Consider the following 21,121-nt stretch of genomic DNA (forward strand, 5'->3'; position numbering starts at 1 on the left):
AAGTTTTGGTTGGGCTTTTTTTTGTGTGTTAGAACTGCTTCTGAGTTCATACAAGTCTATGGAAGAGCAATAACAGCTGAAGCAGGTCAACTGCACCTGCAAATAAGTCTGAATAATCTCAGAAACGTCTCAAACCAATGTCAAAACATGCTGCATTTCCCCATCAAAGCAGGACCTTGAAGTGCATTCTGCCAATTTGAGTGGGAAAGGGGTGAGAAGAACTTCTGTGGAGATTGTCCTGCTGTCTGGAGCTCTGTTAGGGCCTGTGTTAATGGCATCAGTTTGAAATCAGTGTAGGATGCTTCTGAGATCATTCAGAACTTACTTACAGGTGCATTTCACCTGATGTTGACCTGCTTCAAGCAGGTTTTACATTCCCATAGAAGTGAAAAAGAAAACAAAAGCCCACGGACCCAGGCCCTTAGAGGGTTTTCACCTCACTTACTATCCTGGTGGCAACAGTTTCACCAGAGAGGAGGTAAGGGACATATATTAAATCATTTAATTTTCCTTGTAGTGTAAGGAAAGACAAGAACCTCCATTAGTTTCTTACTACTGTCTGTATACCTGCTTCAGATTTCCCTGCACTTCCTTGTGTATGAAACCAGGAGAGAAAGTGATAGGAAATCTCTCTAATAGAGCCATGAATAGCAAGGGGTTATAATTCTTCCTACTAATTTTAAAGTGGTAGGAAAACTACAGTTAGGGGGGGAAAAATGCCCCTGCAAGGCAATGCCATGATGCATCGCATACTAGCACATTAGATGAGACTTACCTTAAAAATGTGAGACTTACCTTAAAACAAAGCCCTCCAGCACCCCCTTTGACCGCTGAGGGGGCTTCCATCTTCACCCAGTCTTCCTTTCAGGTTTGCAGCCTCCGGCTACATAAGTAGCCGGGGGCGCGATGACATTACTCCTGCGCATGCATGCAGCCACCAATTACGGCACGGGCTCTGAAGGGCCGGCATGCTATGCCGGACTTTCAGAGCATATGCGCCGGTGTCATCACCAGCTGCATGCATGCACCCTGAATATCTCCTAAACAGTGCACGTTTAGAAGATATTCACAGTACCTACAGGTAAACATATAACAAGAGGTAAAACTGAGTTTGCTACCACTTTAAAACTAAAAACTTTAACTAGACTAAAAAGTTATTTCAAGCAAAAAATAAAACAAATCCATGCGCATCGTATGTATTTCAGCACACTACAGCTATGCTAAATCATAAATTCTACTCACCTTACCTTAGTCTGAGTTCTCTGTTATCTTCTGCAGCCACAATAGAAGAGTTCTTCCTGAAACCTGTGTTGTGTAACATCTTCCCTCTCTATTTCCCAAGTTACCACATTTATTTTAATATTCCTTTGCCATTTAAGGTCACAATAGATGAGTACTGGCACCAGCTCTTGTGACTACAGTATGTCACCCAAAAATACTGCAGATTTTGCTAATATATTCTGTAGCTATGTGATGACTTAAGTTTCATTGTAACCATATGTCAGTCCATTGCATGTAATGACAGAAGACAGTTTGGACACTGTCCATGTAGATTCGAGAATACAACCAGTGCAGAACCTATTTAACAGTTTGTTCCCATATCTTAATAAGCAAGTATTTGAGAAAATCCTTACTTCGCAGTTTCTTCTGCCACTCCATCTCATTGTGAAGAAACGATGACTGGTCAAAGAAATCACTAACTTTGCTGCCCTGCTCATCCTGCTCTGTGGTAGTGAAAACTCGGTGCTTGGTCTCTTCTGTCAGGAACTTACAGATGTTTGGAACAGGGTATACAATCTGCTCCATGCTTCGATCTAAACGCACAATCTGTAAATATCAAAAACCAGACCTTAGAAAAACTAGAATGTACCCAGCAATACAATTTTAACCATAGAGCTGCATTCAGTTATTTGAGGTGAAAAGTTAAAGATCTCCTTAAAATTCTAGTTGTCTGGCTGTCTGATTTCAATACTTCCTGAATCACAGATCTACAAGTAGCAGGCAGTAAGTGAAATTACAACTCCCTGATCTGCATAGTTGTCATGGTCAGGTCAGTTACTGCAAAAGGGTAGAAATACTTTAGATAGAAATATAAGCTACGCAACTAGCATTTTCAGATGAAGAGTTCAGCAATGGAAGTCTTCACATTTTCTGTCAAATATTTCACTGGTGTGTTCATCATATTTGCCAATCTGTCCACTTTTCATCATTTAATACCATGTATTCCGGCATCACAACATTTCATGCCAAAGTTTTATTAACCATTAAAAGATCAGACAATGTTTAACAATAAAAAAGGATAAAGTGCAGAAATTATAAAAACAGTAATTTTTCAGTGTGTTGATTCTCAGCACCAGTCGTTTTTGGTGCAAAGTCTTTCAGCACCAAAAAAAACAAATCTAATGCCCGTAGGCTACTTAAGTCTACCCAATAATAAAGCACCCCATAACACTAGAAAGCTGAACTTACATAGGATGTTTGAAAGGGCTGGGGCAAATATGGGAAGTAATTTTTTTAATTATTGGTATACTGGTGTCAACTATTAATGCTTAAACCTAAAACATTACGTTAGGGATAGGGGGTTTTAGATTAGGTAACTCCTAAACTAAGTCCTGATACTAAACTAACCTCCTGTTTGTATATTCACCTCATCCTGCACTACAAAGCAGTCATGGCAAATCCTAAGCAGACTGAACTAAACCGATTTTGCCATCTACGCTAACAGTGCCCCACCAGGTGTCAAAATACCTGAACAATGGCTGCATCTGATTGGATGCAGCCGATGTGCGTCTGACAATTTTCTGCATGGCACCTTTGATTTTTCAAACAAAAGATGTTGGGCAGGAGGCAGCTGACGGGGGCCACCCGCTGAGTGAAATTCAGCTGGTTCCTTAGAAACCAGTTGAAATTTGAACATTGTACGGCCAGCTTAGCATTGTGCTGAAAGCTCTGGACCAAAAGTTACCAGCACTGAGCTGTCAGAACCAAGAACTCATATCTCCATTATTTTGCTGTTTTTTTTTCTTCTGTAAATACACCCTGAAATATTAATCATTATCCTTGAAGCATGTATCTGCCTCTGATCTGCTTTCCTACTATCATGTCCTTTTATTACTAGCATGCATATTATAAGTGTATTCATTTCTGTGACACAATACCCACCTCAATCTGTGCAGTATGCTTGGCATAAAACGCTATCGCATCCTCCTTCTCTTCCTGTACAGGAGCAGTTGTTGACTTCAGCATCTGACTCAGCTGTTTATTATTTAGACTTAACTGCAAAAGTGATAAAAATGTATTTTAATTTTAAAGCAAATCATGCGTGAAGCAGGATTACAATATTGTAGAGCAGACTGAAACAATACAGACATGTTTTCTTTTCAAATTCATGTTAACATTGCTCTGTGCCTTGTCCACTAGAAGTATTCACATTGGTTGTGCTCACAATAAATGCAGCAATAATATTGGCAATGCAAGACTTTAATTAAACGTTTTATCACATAATTAGTGAACTGCTGCAAGTCTCAGCACTCTTTTCTTGGATACTGAATGCTTTCTTTTAGGACTGAAACATGCTCCAGGGGAAAATATGTCATAATTCATTCTGCATAACATTCGAGAACAAGCTTAAGAAAACTGTATTGCGGTAATGTTAAAAATGAAATTATGTGCTTGCAGTAAGAAGCCATTTACCCTCCAACAGCAGGCTGGATAGTTGTGCTGCCCAGCAATTTAGTATATCAGCCAATAGGCCATGTGGCAAAGGCAGTAGGTATGTGAAGATGATACATAACCTAATTGAAGGTTCCTCTCATAGTAGGTTTTACATATAGCTACCCGGGAATCTGTTACACTGGATGATAACATTAGTTATATTACTGTAAAAAGCTAAAATGCTAATGTTTGCATACTGTAAGTTCAAATTTAGTTAAATCCTGAAAAAGTAGAAAAAAGAAATAGAACTAAAGGTAAAACTTTTTTGATGGAATAAAGAAGGGTATAACCCCAGCCAGTTTTTTGTTTTTATTGTCCTTTTGGAAATATTTTCCTTCACTTTCTTTCTTTTTTTTAAAAGTGTATTTTGTGCGTGTACTCGAGAGAGGAGCCGGACTGCAGGAGTTGGGAGTAGGCAGGCCTCCCCCAGAGGCAATCTGCCACCTTTCTCCATGCCCCGGGTGGCAATGGTGGGTGTGTGAGGGGGTCCTCCCACACAGCCCGCCCTACCTGCTCCGCTTTGAAGCCCAACGGGGCAGAGGGACTCCCTATAAGGGAGTGAGAGGATCTAGCCCGCTCAACCAGCCCCGTTAGTCCTTTGCCTCTCTTTTTAGAGACCGCGTGGTCAAAGTGCGTGCATGTTAACCCAATTTCGAGTGCGTGTAAGTGTGGTGGTTTTTGTGGGAGGGGGGTGGGCGTACTAAGCGCAGGCTTACCTCGCATAGCACACCCACCGGGAGCCGGGCTGAGACCACCAAACTCAATTCACATGTAGCTGAGACCGGGATCCGAACCCCTAGCTGCAGAGGTGAATGGCTTGTCAGCGCAGTGCCAATCGCGTTGAGCCACCGCAGCACCGCAGCTTCCTTCACTTTCTGTCCCATTGCAAAAACATAAAGTAAGGGTAAATCTTTGGTTATCACAAGGGCCACCAAAACGAATGTTCACATTAGAAGATTTCCCCTCTATTCTTGTTCTAGACACGACCCAAAATTTGGGATTTTTTTTCCCATTTTGCGGTAATGCTAAGCATGACAAAGAGAGAGGGTTGATTCCCCTAAGGTGGCACAGATAGTGATAAAAACCTGATAGGTGTTCTAATCCTTCTCCACTATATCCACAACTAAAAAAAAAAAGTTCCTATCAGTTATACCTTAACCCTTGTACAGCTTTTAATAAAACAAGCATGTATTGTGATTCTTTGGAACATACATGCTGTGTTTACTGAAAAACAAGAATAAATGTTGGTACATATGGCACAGACCAATACTTGCACAGACATAATTGATCTCTGTGGAATAATATACCCTCCAAGCAAATGGCACTTAACACAGATGGATCTTAAGAAAGGGAGAGAACAACATGCTATACTCATTCTTTCATAAATCTCCAAAAAAGAACCTTTACACGGAAGACGGGTTTACACTATAACAGCCTTGTGGAGACTGCTGTTACAATCATGATTTGTTATTATTAAGAGGACAATAATACAATAAAGATGCATTAAAGCTGAAAACCCCCCCAAAAAATGCAGAAAAGTCAGGCAATTATGAAACACCAGACAATAATATTATCTAGTCTTCTATCTAGCCAGCAGATGGAGCTCTGGCTTCCTCCCTAAAAGAATTCAGAGGTTTTCAACCTTTCATAACCAGAAGTAATTTAAGCCTAGGTGCCCAGACCAAATAAGAAGTTTCAGTATGCCATAACACTATAACTAATTTACATACCTAAGCCATTTTAATGACATAAAGTCTTTTATAAAAATGCATTTCAAACGTAATGGTTTTTAATAATTTTTTAAAAACTTTCCTAATATTTATTTTCAAGGGACTGAACTGTAGTCTGACATCTGTAGCCTGACCCCTTCTTTTACAAAAGTTTTATTGTCATATAAACCAACAGTACAGGTTTACAATAGGGTATTATAGTATACATCATACAAAGCAAATCCGGGCCTGCAAGCCCTAACCAACATAAAGGAAGCAGGAACCAAGCTCTTATGCTATACTCAAATATAAGATAAAAAATAAAAAAGTCCTTAGAACCATACAGTCTAGAACCCGGGCTATACCTGGCTGTCTGTAAACCTGTAGAACAAGTATATAATACTCAACAAAAGAACCTAAACGTTAGCAAGAGTAGGGAGAATTAACTGCCAAAAGAAAAGAGACTATGAGAGAATAGAAAAAGAAGAAGAAGAATGGAGCAGAGAGAGAAGAGGAGTGGAAGGCGAAGAGGGAACGACAGAGGAAGGGAGTGTGAGGTCCACGGGGTGCGTGCAAGAGGAGTCCTATATTGACAGTAATGCAGTGTCAAACCGAGAAGGGTGGTGGTATGCAATCCAAGGCTGCCATACCCTAAGAAATTTGTCATGCATATCAGAAAGGACACCGTCAGTTTCTCATTAACCATGACATCATTCAGGCGGTTTTTGACTGCCTCAAAGCTAAGTGTGGGGGTTTTCCATGCTCTCGCGATTGTCAACCTTGTTGCAGTAAAGAGATGCTGGGGTAGTTGCCTCTCTAGAGGCAGTCATTTCTCAATAGGCTTACCAAGGAGTGCACGCCTGCGGGCATGACCACCATATGTGTGCCATGGAGCCCTCCTGGGAGCACCCCTTAAAATAGAGTGGAGAATAATTTGGAATAAAGCGAGACAATCTCACCGGTGTGTAGTACCACCTGTACAGAACCTTATAGGTGTTTTCCAAGATCAACACATTACGTGAGCACTTGGACAAAGTTAGTGTCATCGCCTGCCAGTCCTCAGGGTCCAACCGCTTCCCCAACTCTCTCTCCCATTGAAGGTGGTAGGATCTCACTGGGGGTGCCCTTCCCCACAGTAGCGGTAACGCTGCCGCTTCCGGGGTGTATTGTACATACCCACCGGGTGCCAGCAAGTGTCCACAGCACAGGGAGCAGATATGAAGATGTCAGAAAGCAAGATGTGCCCTATTCGCAAGAGTGGACAGTCCGACGGCGCAGAGCAGGGAGATCAAGCGTGCACCATCCCTGGCCCTACGTATGCGCCCCCCAAGGCTAAGTGTTTAGTACATAGCGTAAGTCAGTATATAGCGCTAACCAGCTCAGGGGCCATAGTCTGGTCAGCTAAAGTACTTTGGCTTCCAGAGAACTGACTAAATAGTGGAGAGTCCAAATGGTGGGCACTTAGGTGCAGCAAGATGGCCGCCTAACATAGGGCCTCAACTGATCCACCGCCACTGACATGGAGTGCCACTAACTGTTGCGGGCAGCATGTAAATATGATCCGGTGGCCGTGTCTTGGAAGAAGCGGGTGCTGGAAGAGTCCCAGGGCCGAAATCCGGCCCAGACGTTAAAGCCGTTACTGTGTCTCTTTCTGTGCCAGTCACAATGACAACAGATCTATGTGATTGCAAGTGCTGGACAAGGCCTCTGCTTCACAAGAGTCAGTGTCTTTTCAGGACATTTTTTCCCAAACATTTAAAAACAAATATGATTTTTGACTAGTAAATTCCATATCTTGGAGTCCAGTAGAGGACACCAGCAAAGTATTCATAGACCCTGGGTTATAGACTAATACCTTCAGGTGTTGGATACTGGTTAGCTTTCAAGGACATGCCCCCAGGGCGCCTTCCCTGTAGCCCTACCCTAATCTATGAATTCTCAGTTTTGTAGCAAGTAATGCAGCATAACCAAGAAATTGGGGGGGGGGGGGGATTTGACCAGTGTCACATATTGGGTACTTCAGGTCTGGAAAGTCTGTGACCCAGAGAGAGGCAAATTGTTAACAGGTGTCCCCCACTCTTAGTAATGAAGGCATGCCTTCATTGAGAAGAGGAATTTGGAGAAAACTTGCTGGGCTTTGTGGCTATAGTCTTGAAGCAAAAGGAAGAGTTGAAGTCTGGCTAGAGTGGGGGTGTTTTGGTATCTTCCACTGTGGAATTAAAATTTTATCTCCTGTGACATTTTTTATGAATTGGTCCAGTGCCTCCCTAAATAAGTCTTCCTTGAAAAGTCATATGTGAGGCTTCTTTTACAGGTGGCTTCAGCTGCCCAAAATTTTAGCCAAAAGATTCTGTGCATGTTAATGGAAATTAGGACCATTCTGGAAATCAATCTCATGAAATATTCTACGTAGGACCAGGGCCAGATTAAGAACATCATGGGCCTGGTGCTGAGGATTTTGGTGGGGCCTTTTAGGCTGCATTCACACCTACGCGACAAGTAACGCCGCGTACGCGGCGTATTTTGCCGCGAATAGTGTAACTTTTTTCTTACAAATCCTTCCTATTGCTTTATATGGCCGAACGCCAATGCCGCCTGAAAAAAAGGGTCCGGGACTTTTTTTCATGCCGCAGGTGTACGGCGTCTATGAGATGTGAACCATCTCATAGACAGCAATGGGAATTCTCCCCTCCAGCGGCACGAGCGGCCGGCGTCGGGCGTTTTGTCGCGGAGGTGTGAATGGGGTGTAATAAATAATAAATAAATGCGTGGGAATGACATGAACGCAGCCCAGCCAAGGCAAGTGACCAATGGCACAGAACCCAGAAGGAAGACCGGGTGAAGATGGAAGTGCCCGGGCCCGCCTGATTCATCGCAGCGCAGCACTGGAGGGCTCAGTCTGAAAATGTAAGTGTACACTAATGTGCTAATATGCTGTGCATACTTGTACGTTGTGGCATAACCTACCCCAGGGCCTCTAAAAAGTAGTAATGTCAGGAAAGTTTACTACCGCTTTATTATCACAGGATCCCAGGAGCCTCTCATGGGGCCCCCTACTGACCCAGTGGCCCTTGGGCAGTGCCTAAGTGCACAGTTGCCAACATTTAAAAAATATTTTCAGGGCCACTTTTTTATATAAGTGCTATATTTAGAGTAGCTGAGATCCCCGATGTTCCTCTATACATCATAGTAGTAATCACAAAATTAAATGAGTACTAATAATGGGGCAGAACAAATATGAGAACTGATATTTCCTTTAGTTGAACTAACAAAAGTGTGTCCATTCTAGAGCTGGTAACATTGAGGATATTCAGTAAAATTTTAAAGAACTGTTTTTGGGGGTAAGCTATGTACAGGAGAGGAGTGTGAAGGGTATGACAATGGGCAGTATGTACAGGAAGAGTGAGGGGGTATGACAGAGGGTAGTACATACCAGAGAGAAGTGTGGAGGGTATGATGGGGCAGTATGTACAGGAGAGGAGTGTGGAGGGTATGACAGTGGGCAGTATGTACAGGAGAGGAATGTAGACGGTATGATAGTGGGCTCTATGTATAGGAGAGGAGTGTGGAGGGTATGACAGTGAACACTATGTATAGGAGAGGAGTGTGGAGGGTATGACAGTGGGCACTATGTATAGGAGAGGAGTGTGGAGGGTATGACAGTGAGCAGTATGTACAGGAGAGGAGTGTGGAGGGTGCGACAGTGGGCACTAAGTACAGGAGAGAAGTGTATGACAGCAGGCACTATGTACAGGAGAGGAGTGTGAAGGGTATGACAGTGGGTGCTATGTATAGAAGAGGAGTGTGGAGGGTATGACAGTGGGCACTATGTACAGGAGAGGAGTGTGTAGGGTATGACAGTGGGTACTATGTATAGGAGAGAAGTGTGGAGAGTATGACAGTGGGCACTATGTACAGGAGAGAAGTGTGGAGAGTATGACAGTGGGCACTATGTACAGGAGAGGAGTGTGGAGAGTATGACAGCAGGCACTATGTACAGGAGAGGAGTGTGAAGGGTATGACAGTGGGCGCTCTGTATAGGAGAGGAGTGTGGAGGGTGCGACAGTGGGCACTAAGTACAGGAGAGAAGTGTATGACAGCAGGCACTATGTACAGGAGAGGAGTGTGAAGGGTATGACAGTGGGCGCTCTGTATAGGAGAGGAGTGTGGAGGGTATGACAGTGGGCACTATGTACAGGAGATGAGTGTGTAGGGTATGACAGTGGGTACTATGTATAGGAGAGAAGTATGAAGAGTATGACAGTGGGCACTATGTACAGGAGAGGAGTGTGGAGAGTATGACAGTGAGCACTATGTACAGGAGTGGAAGGATATTTAGGGACTGAGTAGTGGTTAAGCGGGTCATACATGGATTGAAATTACGCCAATTATGCAGAGACCAGCCATAGTCAATCTATGTATGGGCTAGCTGGTTTTACACAAGTCAATCTATTAATCAACTTGAGTACAACCAGCCTGTTTTTTTTTTCTTAAAACAATCAGTGCTGCCAGCTAAAGTTAGCAACACTGATCATTGTACGCACTGGCAGAACACAATAACACTGCAGGAGTGATTCCCCCATCCACAGGTCAGCAGGTGAGAGGGTGTGTGGGGGACAGGCTGGGGAGAGATACTAGTCAGTGGCTGGGTAGGCACTGGTAGTATCAGAGCCAGATACACACAGGTTACATACGCCACGATCGTTAGAGCGAGAACAATATTTCTAGTACTAGACCTCCTCTGTAACTCTAAACATGTAACCTAAAAAAATGTAAAGCATCGCTTAGGATACCAAAAAAAATTGTGCTAACTTAACTAACTAACTGTTTTTTTAATGAATGAAACATTTTTTTCCAAAAAAACATGTTTGAAAAATTGCTGCGCAAATACCGTGCTAGAGCTGCACAATTAATCGTTAAAAAAATCGTGATGTCGATTCAACCCCCCTGACGATCTTCAATGCAGAGTTTGCTGATTCTTTCATATAACAAGTGGAGAGACTTTCAGCTGTCAAAAGAAAATATCCGGGCAGTCTGCCAAGTTTTTAACAGGAAACATTGTAACTGACACTTCCTTCTTAGATCAAAGGGATACACTTCTGTGTGTAAAGAACAAATCTGGGCAGTCTGCGAAGTTTGTAAACAAAATGAAATATTGTAACTAACTAACATTGTAACTAAATTTAACCACTTAAAGTCCAACACTTGTTTCTTAAGTTAGAAAGCAATATTTTTTGCTAGAAAATTACTTGGAACTGCCAAACATTATATATATTTTAGCAGAGACTCTAGGGAATACAATGGCTATTGCTGCAATATGTTATGTTACACGGCATTTTCCCACTTCAATGAATAATAAAAACCATAAAAACAAAACAGTGAAGTTAGCCCATTTTTTTTTTTTTTTTTTTAATGTGAAAGATGATGTTACGCCGCAACAATCGTGAGAGAATCGTGATCTATCTTCTAAGCAAAAAAATTGCAATTCTCATTTTAGCCAGAATCGTGCAGCTCTACACCGTGCAACATAAAAAGTGCAAAGACCACCATAGAGTAATTTTCTAGCAAAAAACAAATGCTGATTTTTACATGTAGTAGAGAAGTGTCAGAATTGGCCTGGGTGGCAAGGGGTTAATTACCATGAGTAATATACAAATAATTATTATAAGCCCTGTGATCCTATCAGTCTGCTGTAGTGTGTCAGCTTGTATTTATATTGGCCGCTCTGAATGTAGCTTCTGACAGGCTGTGCAAGCAGGCCCGTATCTCCGGAACCATAAATGATAGCCGTCCCATATTTTAACCAGTTGTGGGGTAGCTCTTCCCATGCCTACCCCAAAATGTGGGGTTTCTGTGACCTCTGGTCATCGAGCTACAACCCCCCAAATTCGATCTTAGAAAAAAAAATCTTAAAAAAAAAAAAAAATAAAAAACATTTTTTTTTTTTTATTTTTTTTTGGCAAATGGGCCTATCTTGAGAAAGGGGCCTGGAGCTGCAGCTCCATCAGCCCCATTGTTAATCCGGCCCTGCGTAGGACATCTACACAAAAAAGCAGAGCAGAGGACAGGGTCAATTTGGTTGTTCCTTGCCCTTGTCCAGTTAGCTGCAGTTTGAGATACTAAGATTGCAGCAAGAGCTGACAGCAGGGCTAGGCCTGAAAACAGTAAAGAGAGTCTTTAGGCATGGTTCACACCTATGCAGGTTGCAGTTTGCATATTTCAGGTGCATTTTGCGTTTTTCAATACATGTTTTTGATCCATTAAAGTCTATGGAACCAAAAACCGGAAAAAAAAGTCCCTGGCCCTTTCCATAAAATGCACAGGTGAACGTGACCCATAGGAAAACATGTTAAATGGACTATGTAGTGTGTTTCTGCAAAACTGAAAATGCACAAAAAAATGCATAGGTGTGAACCAGGTCTTAAGAGCATCTCAAACTTTCTATTTGCAGAATGAGGGAACAGGTACAGGGTGATGTTTGTTTAGACTACTGTCTAGTGAACTCTTTTTTCCACTGGGTAGAGCTTGGTAAATATTTTGGGAGAAGTGAAAATCCTTTTTGGAGTAACACAAAGTGGGGTAAGGTTGTTGGAGTACGCTTTTTGCCAGTGTCTAATCACCTAAACAAATCAACCTAAGACCCCATTCACACCTAGGCGTTTTTACGCCTGTAGCGCTACGCCGCTGCCGCCAGAGGGCTGAAAACAGATGTCCCTCTATGGAGATGGTTCACATCTCCACGCCGAACGCCGGACGCCTGTCGCCTGCCGCGTGAAAAAAGGTCCCGGACCTTTTTTTCAGGCGTCTTCGAGCGTTCGGCTAGGAGATGGCAATCATCTCCATAGAGGGGGTCATCTTGGGGCACATCTAGGCGGACAATACCGGCGTTTTGTCGCCGCAAATCGCGGTACAAAACGCCGCTATTTTTACCGCGATTTGCGGCGACAAAACGCCGCGATTTCGTCCGCCTAGATGTGAATGCAGCCTTAAACCTAGAGTTCATGATTATCAAGCTTGTGTCATGTACTATGCAATTCAGATATATACAGTATTTCATAAACGTGAGTACACCACTCAAATTTTTGTAAATATTTTATTATATCTTTTCATGTGACAAAATTACACTTTGCTACAATATAGTGAGTATACAGCTTGCATAACAGTGTAAATGTGCTGTCCCCTCAAAATAACTCAACACACAATGAAAATGTCCAAATTTGGATAAAAGTGTCACTGTTGTGTGGCCACTAGGGTTGTCCCGATACCACTTTTTTAGGACTGAGTACAAGTACCGATACCTTTTTTCAAGTACTCGCCGATACTGAATACCGATACTTTTTTTTAAATGTGTCCCCAAATGCAGCCATGTCCCCCCACAAATTCAGCCATGTCCCCCACAAATGCAGCCATGTCCCCCCACAGATGCAGCCATGTCCCCCCCATATCCAGCTATGTCCCCCCCATATGCAGCTATGTCCCCCCATATCCAGCCATGTCCCCCCATATCCAGCCATGTCTCCCCCCCATCCAGCCATGTCTCCCCCCATGCAGCCATGTCTCCCCCCCATCCAACCATGTCTCCCCCCCCATATGCAGCCATGTCTCCCCCCCATCCAGCCATGTCCCCCCATATGCAGCCATGTCTCCCCCTATCCAGCCATGTCTCCCCCCCATCCAGGCATGTCTCCCCCCCATCCAGGCATGTCTCCCCCCCATCCATCCATGTCTCCCCCCCATCCAGGCATGTCTCCCCCCCATCCAGGCATGTCTCCCCCCCATCCAGCCATGTCCCCCTTACCTGCATCCCCGCTGCCGCCGACTGGTTAATACGCGCGGGGAACATTACAGCTTTGAATAGCTGTAATGATTCGCACCGCGCTGTGTATAGACACTCCCCCTCGCTCGGGATTGGACAGTTCACCCGAGCAAGGGGAAGTGCCTATACGCAGCGCGAATCATTACAGCTATTCAAAGCTGTAATGTTCCCTGCGCGTATTAACCAGTCGGCGGCAGCGGGGATGCGGCGTAACAGCGGCGGGATGCGGCGTAACAGTGGCAGCGACGGCGGGTGGGTGATAAGTATTCTATTTTGGTATCGGGGGTATTTGCGGGAGTACAAGTACTCCCGCAAATACTCGTAATCGGTCCCGATACCGATACTAGTATCGGTATCGGGACAACCCTAGTGGCCACCACTGTTTTCCAGGACTGCCTTAACCCTCTTGGGCATGGAGTTTTCCCAGAGCTTCACAGATTGCCACTGGAGTCCTCTTCCACTCCTCCATGATGACATCACTGAGTTGGTGGATGTTAGAGACCATGCGCTCCTCCACCTTCCATTTAAGGATGCTCAATAGGGGTTAGGTCTGGAGACATGTTTGGCCAGTCCATCACCTTTACCCTCCGCTTCTTTAGCAAGGCAGTAGTCGTCTTGGAGGTGTGTTTGGGGTCGTTATCATGTTGGAATACTGTCCTGCGGCCCAGTCTGCGAAGGGAGGGGATCACGCTCTGCTTCAGTATGCCACAGTACATGTTGGCATTCATGGCCCCCTCAATGAACTGTAGCTCCCCAGTGTGGGCAGCACTCATGCAGCCCCAGACAATGACACTCCCACCACCATGCTTGACTGTAGACAAGACACACTTGTCTTTGTACTCCTCACCTGGTTGCCTTATAGCCTAGGCCAACAATTATTTTTTTCAGATTCTTAGTGAGTTCTTTGCCATGAAGTGCCATGTTGAACTTCCAGTGACCAGTATGAGAGAGTATGACTGATAACATCAAATATAACACACCTGCTCCCCATTCACACCTGAGACCTTGTAACACTAACGAGTCACATGGCACCAGGGGGGGGGGAATGTCTAATTGGGCCCAATTTGGACCTTTTCACTGAGGGGTGTACTCAACTTTTGTTGCCAGCGGTTTAGACATTAATGGCTGTGTGTTGAGTTATTTTGAGGGGACAGCAAATTTACACTGTTATACAAGCTGTACACTCACTACTTTACATTGTAGCAAAGTGTAATTTCTTCAGTGTTGTCACATGAAAAGATATAATAAAATATTTACAAAAATGTAAGGGGTGTACTCACTTTTGTGAGATACTGTGTTTCCCTCTGTCTTTTCTTTATACCATAATTTAAAGCAGAACATCACTCTCTCATTCAACATTGACTATTTTTTAATCCTTAGGCCTCTTGCACACGGGGGTAAAAAAAAAAGATTGTTTTACTGATCTGAAATTTGATGCATTGTTGTCTATGGAACCATGCACATAGCTGAGTAAAGTAGAAAAACAAAAATAGAACATGCAGTAATTTACTTTATACATGTGTTTACTCATCTAAAAGCATGTTTATGCAAGTATAAATGGGTATATTAACAATACTGGAAATGAAGAAGAATTTTACTTGTCTATGCACTTGCACACCTTTACTCCCATATACCCAACATTACTAAGGCGTTACACACAGTTTTTGGCCCCTTGCACATGAGCAGGGCCGGACTTACCATTGGGCTTGACTGGGCTCAAGCCCAGGGGCCCCACCCAATAGGGGGCCCCCTAAAAAAAAAAAAAAAAAAAAAAATTTTTTTTTTTTTTTTTTTTTTTTTTTTTTAGGGGTCCAGAGGTCCCCAGGGGCCCGGAGCCCCCCAGGGCCCTGGACGGCAACCCCCCCTTTTTTATTTATTTTTTTATTTTTTTTTATTTAATTTATTTATTTTTTGTAAAAAAATGTTTTTTTTATATATTTTTTATTTTTATATATATAATAATATATATATATAAAAATAAAAAATATATATAAAAAAAACATTTTTTTACAAAAAATAAATAAAAAAAAGGGGGGTTGCCGTCCGGGGCCCTGGAGACCCCTGGGCCCTTTAATAATAATAATAATAATAATATATATATATATATATATATTATTATTATTATTATTATTATTAAAGGGCTCAGGGGTCTCCACGGCCCCCGGATGGCAACCCACCTTTTTTATTTTTTTATATACAGTGGGGATCGAAAGTTTGGGCACCCCAGGTAGAAATTTGTATTAATGTGCATAACGAGGCCAAGGAAAGATGGATAAATCTCCAAAAGGCATCAAATTACAGATTAGACATTCTTATAATATGTCAAAAAAAGTTATATTTTATTTCCATCATTTACACTTTCAAAATTACAGAAAACAAAAAAATGGCGTCTGCAAAAGTTTGGGCACCCTGCAGAATTTATAGCATGCACTGCACCCCCTTTGCAAAACTGAGATCTGCCAGTGTCATGGATTGTTCTCAATCATCGTCTGGGAAGACCAGGTGATGTCAATCTCAAATGTTTTAAATGCCCAGACTCATCTGACCTTGCCCCAACAATCAGCACCATGGGTTCTTCTAAGCAGTTGTCTAGAAAATTGAAACTGAAAAAAGTTGACGCTCACAAAGCTGGAGAAGGCTATAAGAAGATAGCAAAGCGTTTTCAGATGTCAATATCCTCTGTTCGGAATGTAGTTAATAAATGGCAGTCATCAGGAACAGTGGAAGTTAAAGCAAGATCTGGAAGACCAAGACAAATAGACAGAACAGCTCGCAGGATTGTGAGAAAAGCAATTCAAAACCCACGTTTGACTGCAGGATCCCTCCAGAAAGATCTGGCAGACACTGGAGTTGTGGTACACTATTCCACTATAAAGAGATACTTGTACAAATATGGTCTTCATGGAAGAGTCATCAGAAGAAAACCTCTCCTACGTCCTCACCACAAAAATCAGCGTTTGAACTTCGCAAATGAACATATAGACAGGCCTGATGCATTTTGGAAACAAGTTCTGTGGACCGATGAGGTTAAAATAGTATTTTTTGTCCGGAATGAGCAAAGGGACGTTTGGAGAAGAAAGAGCACAGAATTTAATGAAAAGAACCTCTGTCCAACTGTGAAGCATGGGGGTGGATCAATCATGCTTTGGGGTTGTATTGCAGCCAGTGGCACAGGGAAAATTTCACGAGTAGAAGGAAAAATGGATTCAATAAAATTTCAGCAAATTTTGGATGGTAACTTGATGCCATCTGTGAAAAAGCTGAAGTTAAAGAGAGGATGGCTTCTACAAATGGATAATGATCCTAAACACACCTGAAAATCCATGGGGGATTACATCAAGAGGCGTAAACTGAAGGTTTTGCCATGGCCTTCACAATCTCCTGACCTCAACATAATTGAAAATCTATGGATAGACCTTAAAAGAGCAATGCGTGACAGACAGCCCAGAAATCTCAAAGAACTGAAAGACTTTTGTAAGGAAGAATGGGCAAAGATCCCTCAAACAAGAATTGAAAGACTCTTGGCTGGCTACAAAAAGCGTTTACGAGCTGTGATACTTGCCAAAGGGGGCAGTGCAAGATATTAACTCTGCAGGGTGCCCAAACTTTTGCAGATGCCATTTTTTTGTTTTCTGTAATTTTGAAAGTGTAAATGATGGAAACAAAATCTAACTTTTTTTGACATATTATAAGAATGTCTAATCTGTAATTTGATGCCTTTTGGAGATTTTTCCATCTTTCCTTGGCTTCGTTATGCACATTAATACAAATTTTTACCTGGGGTGCCCAAACTTTCGATCCCCACTGTATATATATATTTTTTTTTTTTTATTAAAGGGCTCAGAGGTCCCCAGGGCCCCATGTGGCAACCCCCCTTTTTTTATTTTTTTTATAAATGTTTATTTTTTTATTTTTTATTAAAATGCCCAGAGGTTCCCAGGGGCCCAGAGGTCCCCAGGGCCCCGGATGGCAACCTCCCTTTTTTTATGTATTTTTTATAAATGTTTTTTTTTTATTATTAAAGGGCCCAGAGGTTTATTTTTTCTTTTTATTAAAAGGCCCAGAGGTCCCCAGGGCCCCGGATGGCTACCCCCCTTTTTTATATATATATATATATATATATATATATATATATATATATATATATATATATATATATATATATATATTTGTTTTTTTCTTTATTTCTTCTTTTTTTTGTAAAGGCTTCTCAATTTGCGGCAGCCCCCACCCTTCTCAATTTCAGGCGACAGCACCCCCACCCCCCCTAGGTTCTCTGCTTCAGGGGGCCCATGCCTTAAGCTGTGCAAGGGGCCCCAAAATTCCTGATGGCGGCCCTGCGCATACCTCCCAACACGCACGGATTCTGTGGGACTTTCCCGCACAGACAGCTTCTTCCCGCATTTAATTAATTTTCCCGCACTGCAAGAGGAGGCAGCACGGAAGCAGGAGGAACCGGAGTGGTGTGTGGAGGACTGTGGCTGCTGAAGGGAAGAAAGCCGACAGCCGGGCTAATGACAGTCTGTGGCCCCGGCTGTTGGCACAGGTGAGAGGCACTCCCCCCCTCAACAACTGAAAAATCCCCCCCCCCCGCTCAACAACTTTAATGTGCTCCCCCCCGCTCAACAACTTCAATTCGCCCCCCCCGCTCAACAACTTTGATCCCCCCAATTCTCGGCTCCAGGGGGCCCCTTCAACACTCAAGCCCAGGGGCCCCCACCACCCTAAGTCCTGCCCTGCACATGAGCCTCACAAGTTTCTGAGTAAACACCAGTAAATAATGACAGCCGTGTGCAAGGGGCCTTTTGCTGCTAGCATTAGTAAATAGATAGGAAGGTATATCATATTTACTTCTTTGAAAATGTATTTTTACCTTTTTCCAGTTACTTCCTGGTTTACAGGCCTAGGCAAATTATGTCATACATCACAAGAATCCTCAGGAGGGGAGGAGGGTTTTTGTGAACTAAGCATACCCTCCTGCCTGCACGCTTGAGCTAATGACAGAAGGCTTATAGGAGGTAAATGCTACATGAATTAAAGAAATGCTAGGGGGGATATTTCAAAGTAATTTCTCAGCAAAAGAAAGTGTGGAGACATAGATAGATGGGTGAGTTTGATTTGAATATTAGAAATGAATTAAATAACATTTTTAGTTTGTGGTGCTCAGATGCAGTTCAGTTTCACATTAAGATAGTTAGAATATCTTTCACTGCTTGGCAATAAAAGAGAATGGTATGTTTCATTTTAATTGTAACAGGTTTGCTACTGGTTATAGTTGCCTTTATTGCTTTCACCCCTTATCTTCCTCTCACCGGATGTTAACAGTAAAGATGGTTTAAAAGGAAAAATTCACTGATGTCAACAAAAGAAACAAATCTTCATACACTTGCTGAGTCACATTTACAATATACTGTAGTACCAAGGTACTAGCCCCACACATTGGAAACAACGAAACACAATTGAAATAAAAAGTCTGTACTCCCCATGAAGCTGCTCTTGTTCAAAATATGTGTGTGTGTATTGAAATATTGTCATATTTAATTAATTCCACTGTTTATTGCAATGCTATTATACTTTTGTATCTGAATTATTAATGAACATTTCCCTTTATAAACCACCAAATACATTAGTATCCTTATCAAACTGTAAATAATTCAATGTGGGCAGTTTTATTAATTGTGATATTGACCATGTTATACCTTTTTTGTTTGTGGTTGTCTCCATCCTACCACTGGATCAAAATAATTCAGCAAAATTTCTAATGCTAACTCTTAAAGCAGAACTTCAATCAAAAGATAACAAGATACAAAATATTAGTCCATAAAAGGACTAACTAAAAAATAACAGCTTTTACTGCAATATTCAGCTTCAATCCAGAGAATTCCCCTGCAGTACTTCTTCTGCCATATAATGTCCTCAATCTGATTGCTAGCATCATGTAACCTACTTTCCCTTAGCTAAGGTAATCTCTGGTTACTGGACACTGGCAAAGAAAGCAGCACAGTGATTTACAGGGACTGCAGTAGGCTGATACCAGGTCAAATAGCTTTTCCATCTAGCACTACCAGTACAAAGCTTTGTTTGGATTTACAAAGTAAGCAAACATTATGCACTTTGCATAGATAGAGGCTCTCAAACCAGGCTGAAACTGAAAGGGTGAGTCCCTGTAGTGTAGACAATTGCAAAGCAGACCAGCAATATGCATTTTGGTGCACCAGAACTGCATGAAAGTATGTGCATGAAGCCTGTGTAATTGTTGGCAACTGACATACATACCGGTATTAGGTGGAGCGCGCTTGCACAGGAGGGCTAATTGCGCACCTGTGCAGTGCGGGGAAACTGACCCGGTGACGTCACGGCGCCGCCAAACGGCGGCGTCGGTGGTGTCTCCGGGTTGGGGTAACTCATTTAAGGGCCGTTTGGCCCCTGGATGAGTCGAGTGGATCTCGCCTCTTGTGGCTCCCGGTCTGGGCAGTGACAGGTCTGGAGTTCAACGGCAACCTTGGGGATCTCTATGGATGTACGTGCAGCCCCTTGTTTTAATGGTTCTGTCCATGCACTACAGTGCATTGTCTCCGTTTTGGGTACTTCCATGGATGACACAACACTGGTTCTCACCAGTATATTCGGACTTCATTTTAACACTGCACCACCATTGATCCCCTCACATTGCCACGCTCCTGAAACCAGCCTGCTGCCTAATTGTACCGAGACTATTCCATCTTCCACCATGGCTCGGCTTTCAAATTCCACGGATGTAACTACCGTGGTAAGCATTATTTTTTGGCACAATTCCCAACCAATTTCCCTTTCTCTTACCCTATCCTTCCCCCCACCCCATCCCATCCCAGCCCTTCCTCCCCCTGTTTCCATTCCCCCCCCCCCATTCCCCTTGTTTGTCCTTTCTTCCCCTTTTCCAATTTTTCGTCTCCTCCCCCCCCCTCCATTATTTATCTTCCCCTTCTTTTTCTCTTCCTTTTTCTTTTTTCTTCATCCTATCCTCTACCACTCAGTCTTTACCTAATCCTGCCTGTTCCTTACCTATCAACAAATCCCCCACCCCCCTCCCTCCCTCCCTACCAACCCAACCAACCTGGTTTATATATATATATTCATTATACTGTTATGCCTATATTCAGATTTCCACTACCAGTATGTGCATGAAGCCTGTGTAATTGTTGGCAACTGACATACATACCGGTATTACCAATAGAGATCCTTACTGAATAGTGCATTTTAGGATGTGTGCCTTTTCTGTACTCATCTGTGTCTACAAGTGTTAGTGAGCCATAATCCTCCCTTTGAGAGTCACCAGCCAACACTTTGCATAACGGGAGGCTCTCAATCCATACTGTCAATGACAGGTCCAGTCCCCACTCAAAATTGATGAACCGTTCCCAATCAAATGACTGGTATGTCAGCTGCCACAGAATGATCAAATGCAGTCTGACGATTTACTGACATACGTAATAGCATTGCAAGCATATACATAATATTTATTTAGCCTGCAGATTGTCACTGCATCTAAAAGGTGACAGTGTTTATCTGTTAAAAGCTGTAATTGTCAGATACAACAACAGTATTTAAAAATAATTAAAACGTTTTTTTTTACATTCTTGCACACTTCCAGGCCTATAATAAAATAGGAACATAGTTTTTATCAACCACTTAAGGACAGCCTAACGCCGATATACGTCGGCAGAATGGCACGGCTGGGCACAATCACGTACCCGGTCCGAAGCTCCGTGACCTCGGCCGCGGGACTCGCGGACCCGATCGCCGATGGAGTCCCACGGTGGGTCCCCGGAGCTGAAGAACGGGGAGAGCTGTATGTAAACACAGCTTCCCCGTTCTTCACTGTGGCGGCGGCATCGATCGTGTG

At 42.9% G+C, this 21,121-nt stretch overlaps 1 protein-coding gene across 1 annotated transcript in view; it reads right to left on the minus strand.

Annotated features, from left to right (window-relative positions):
* ITPR3 (inositol 1,4,5-trisphosphate receptor type 3) overlaps positions 1-21,121 on the minus strand; it is a 385,035-nt gene that overhangs the window by 67,396 nt on the left and 296,518 nt on the right. The window contains 2 exon segments of the mRNA XM_040339415.1: positions 1,635-1,827; positions 3,163-3,276. Coding sequence (XP_040195349.1) covers positions 1,635-1,827; positions 3,163-3,276 — 307 coding nt within the window.

Source organism: Rana temporaria, chromosome 2, assembly GCF_905171775.1.
Source record: "Rana temporaria chromosome 2, aRanTem1.1, whole genome shotgun sequence".
NCBI classification, from domain to species: domain Eukaryota; kingdom Metazoa; phylum Chordata; class Amphibia; order Anura; family Ranidae; genus Rana; species Rana temporaria.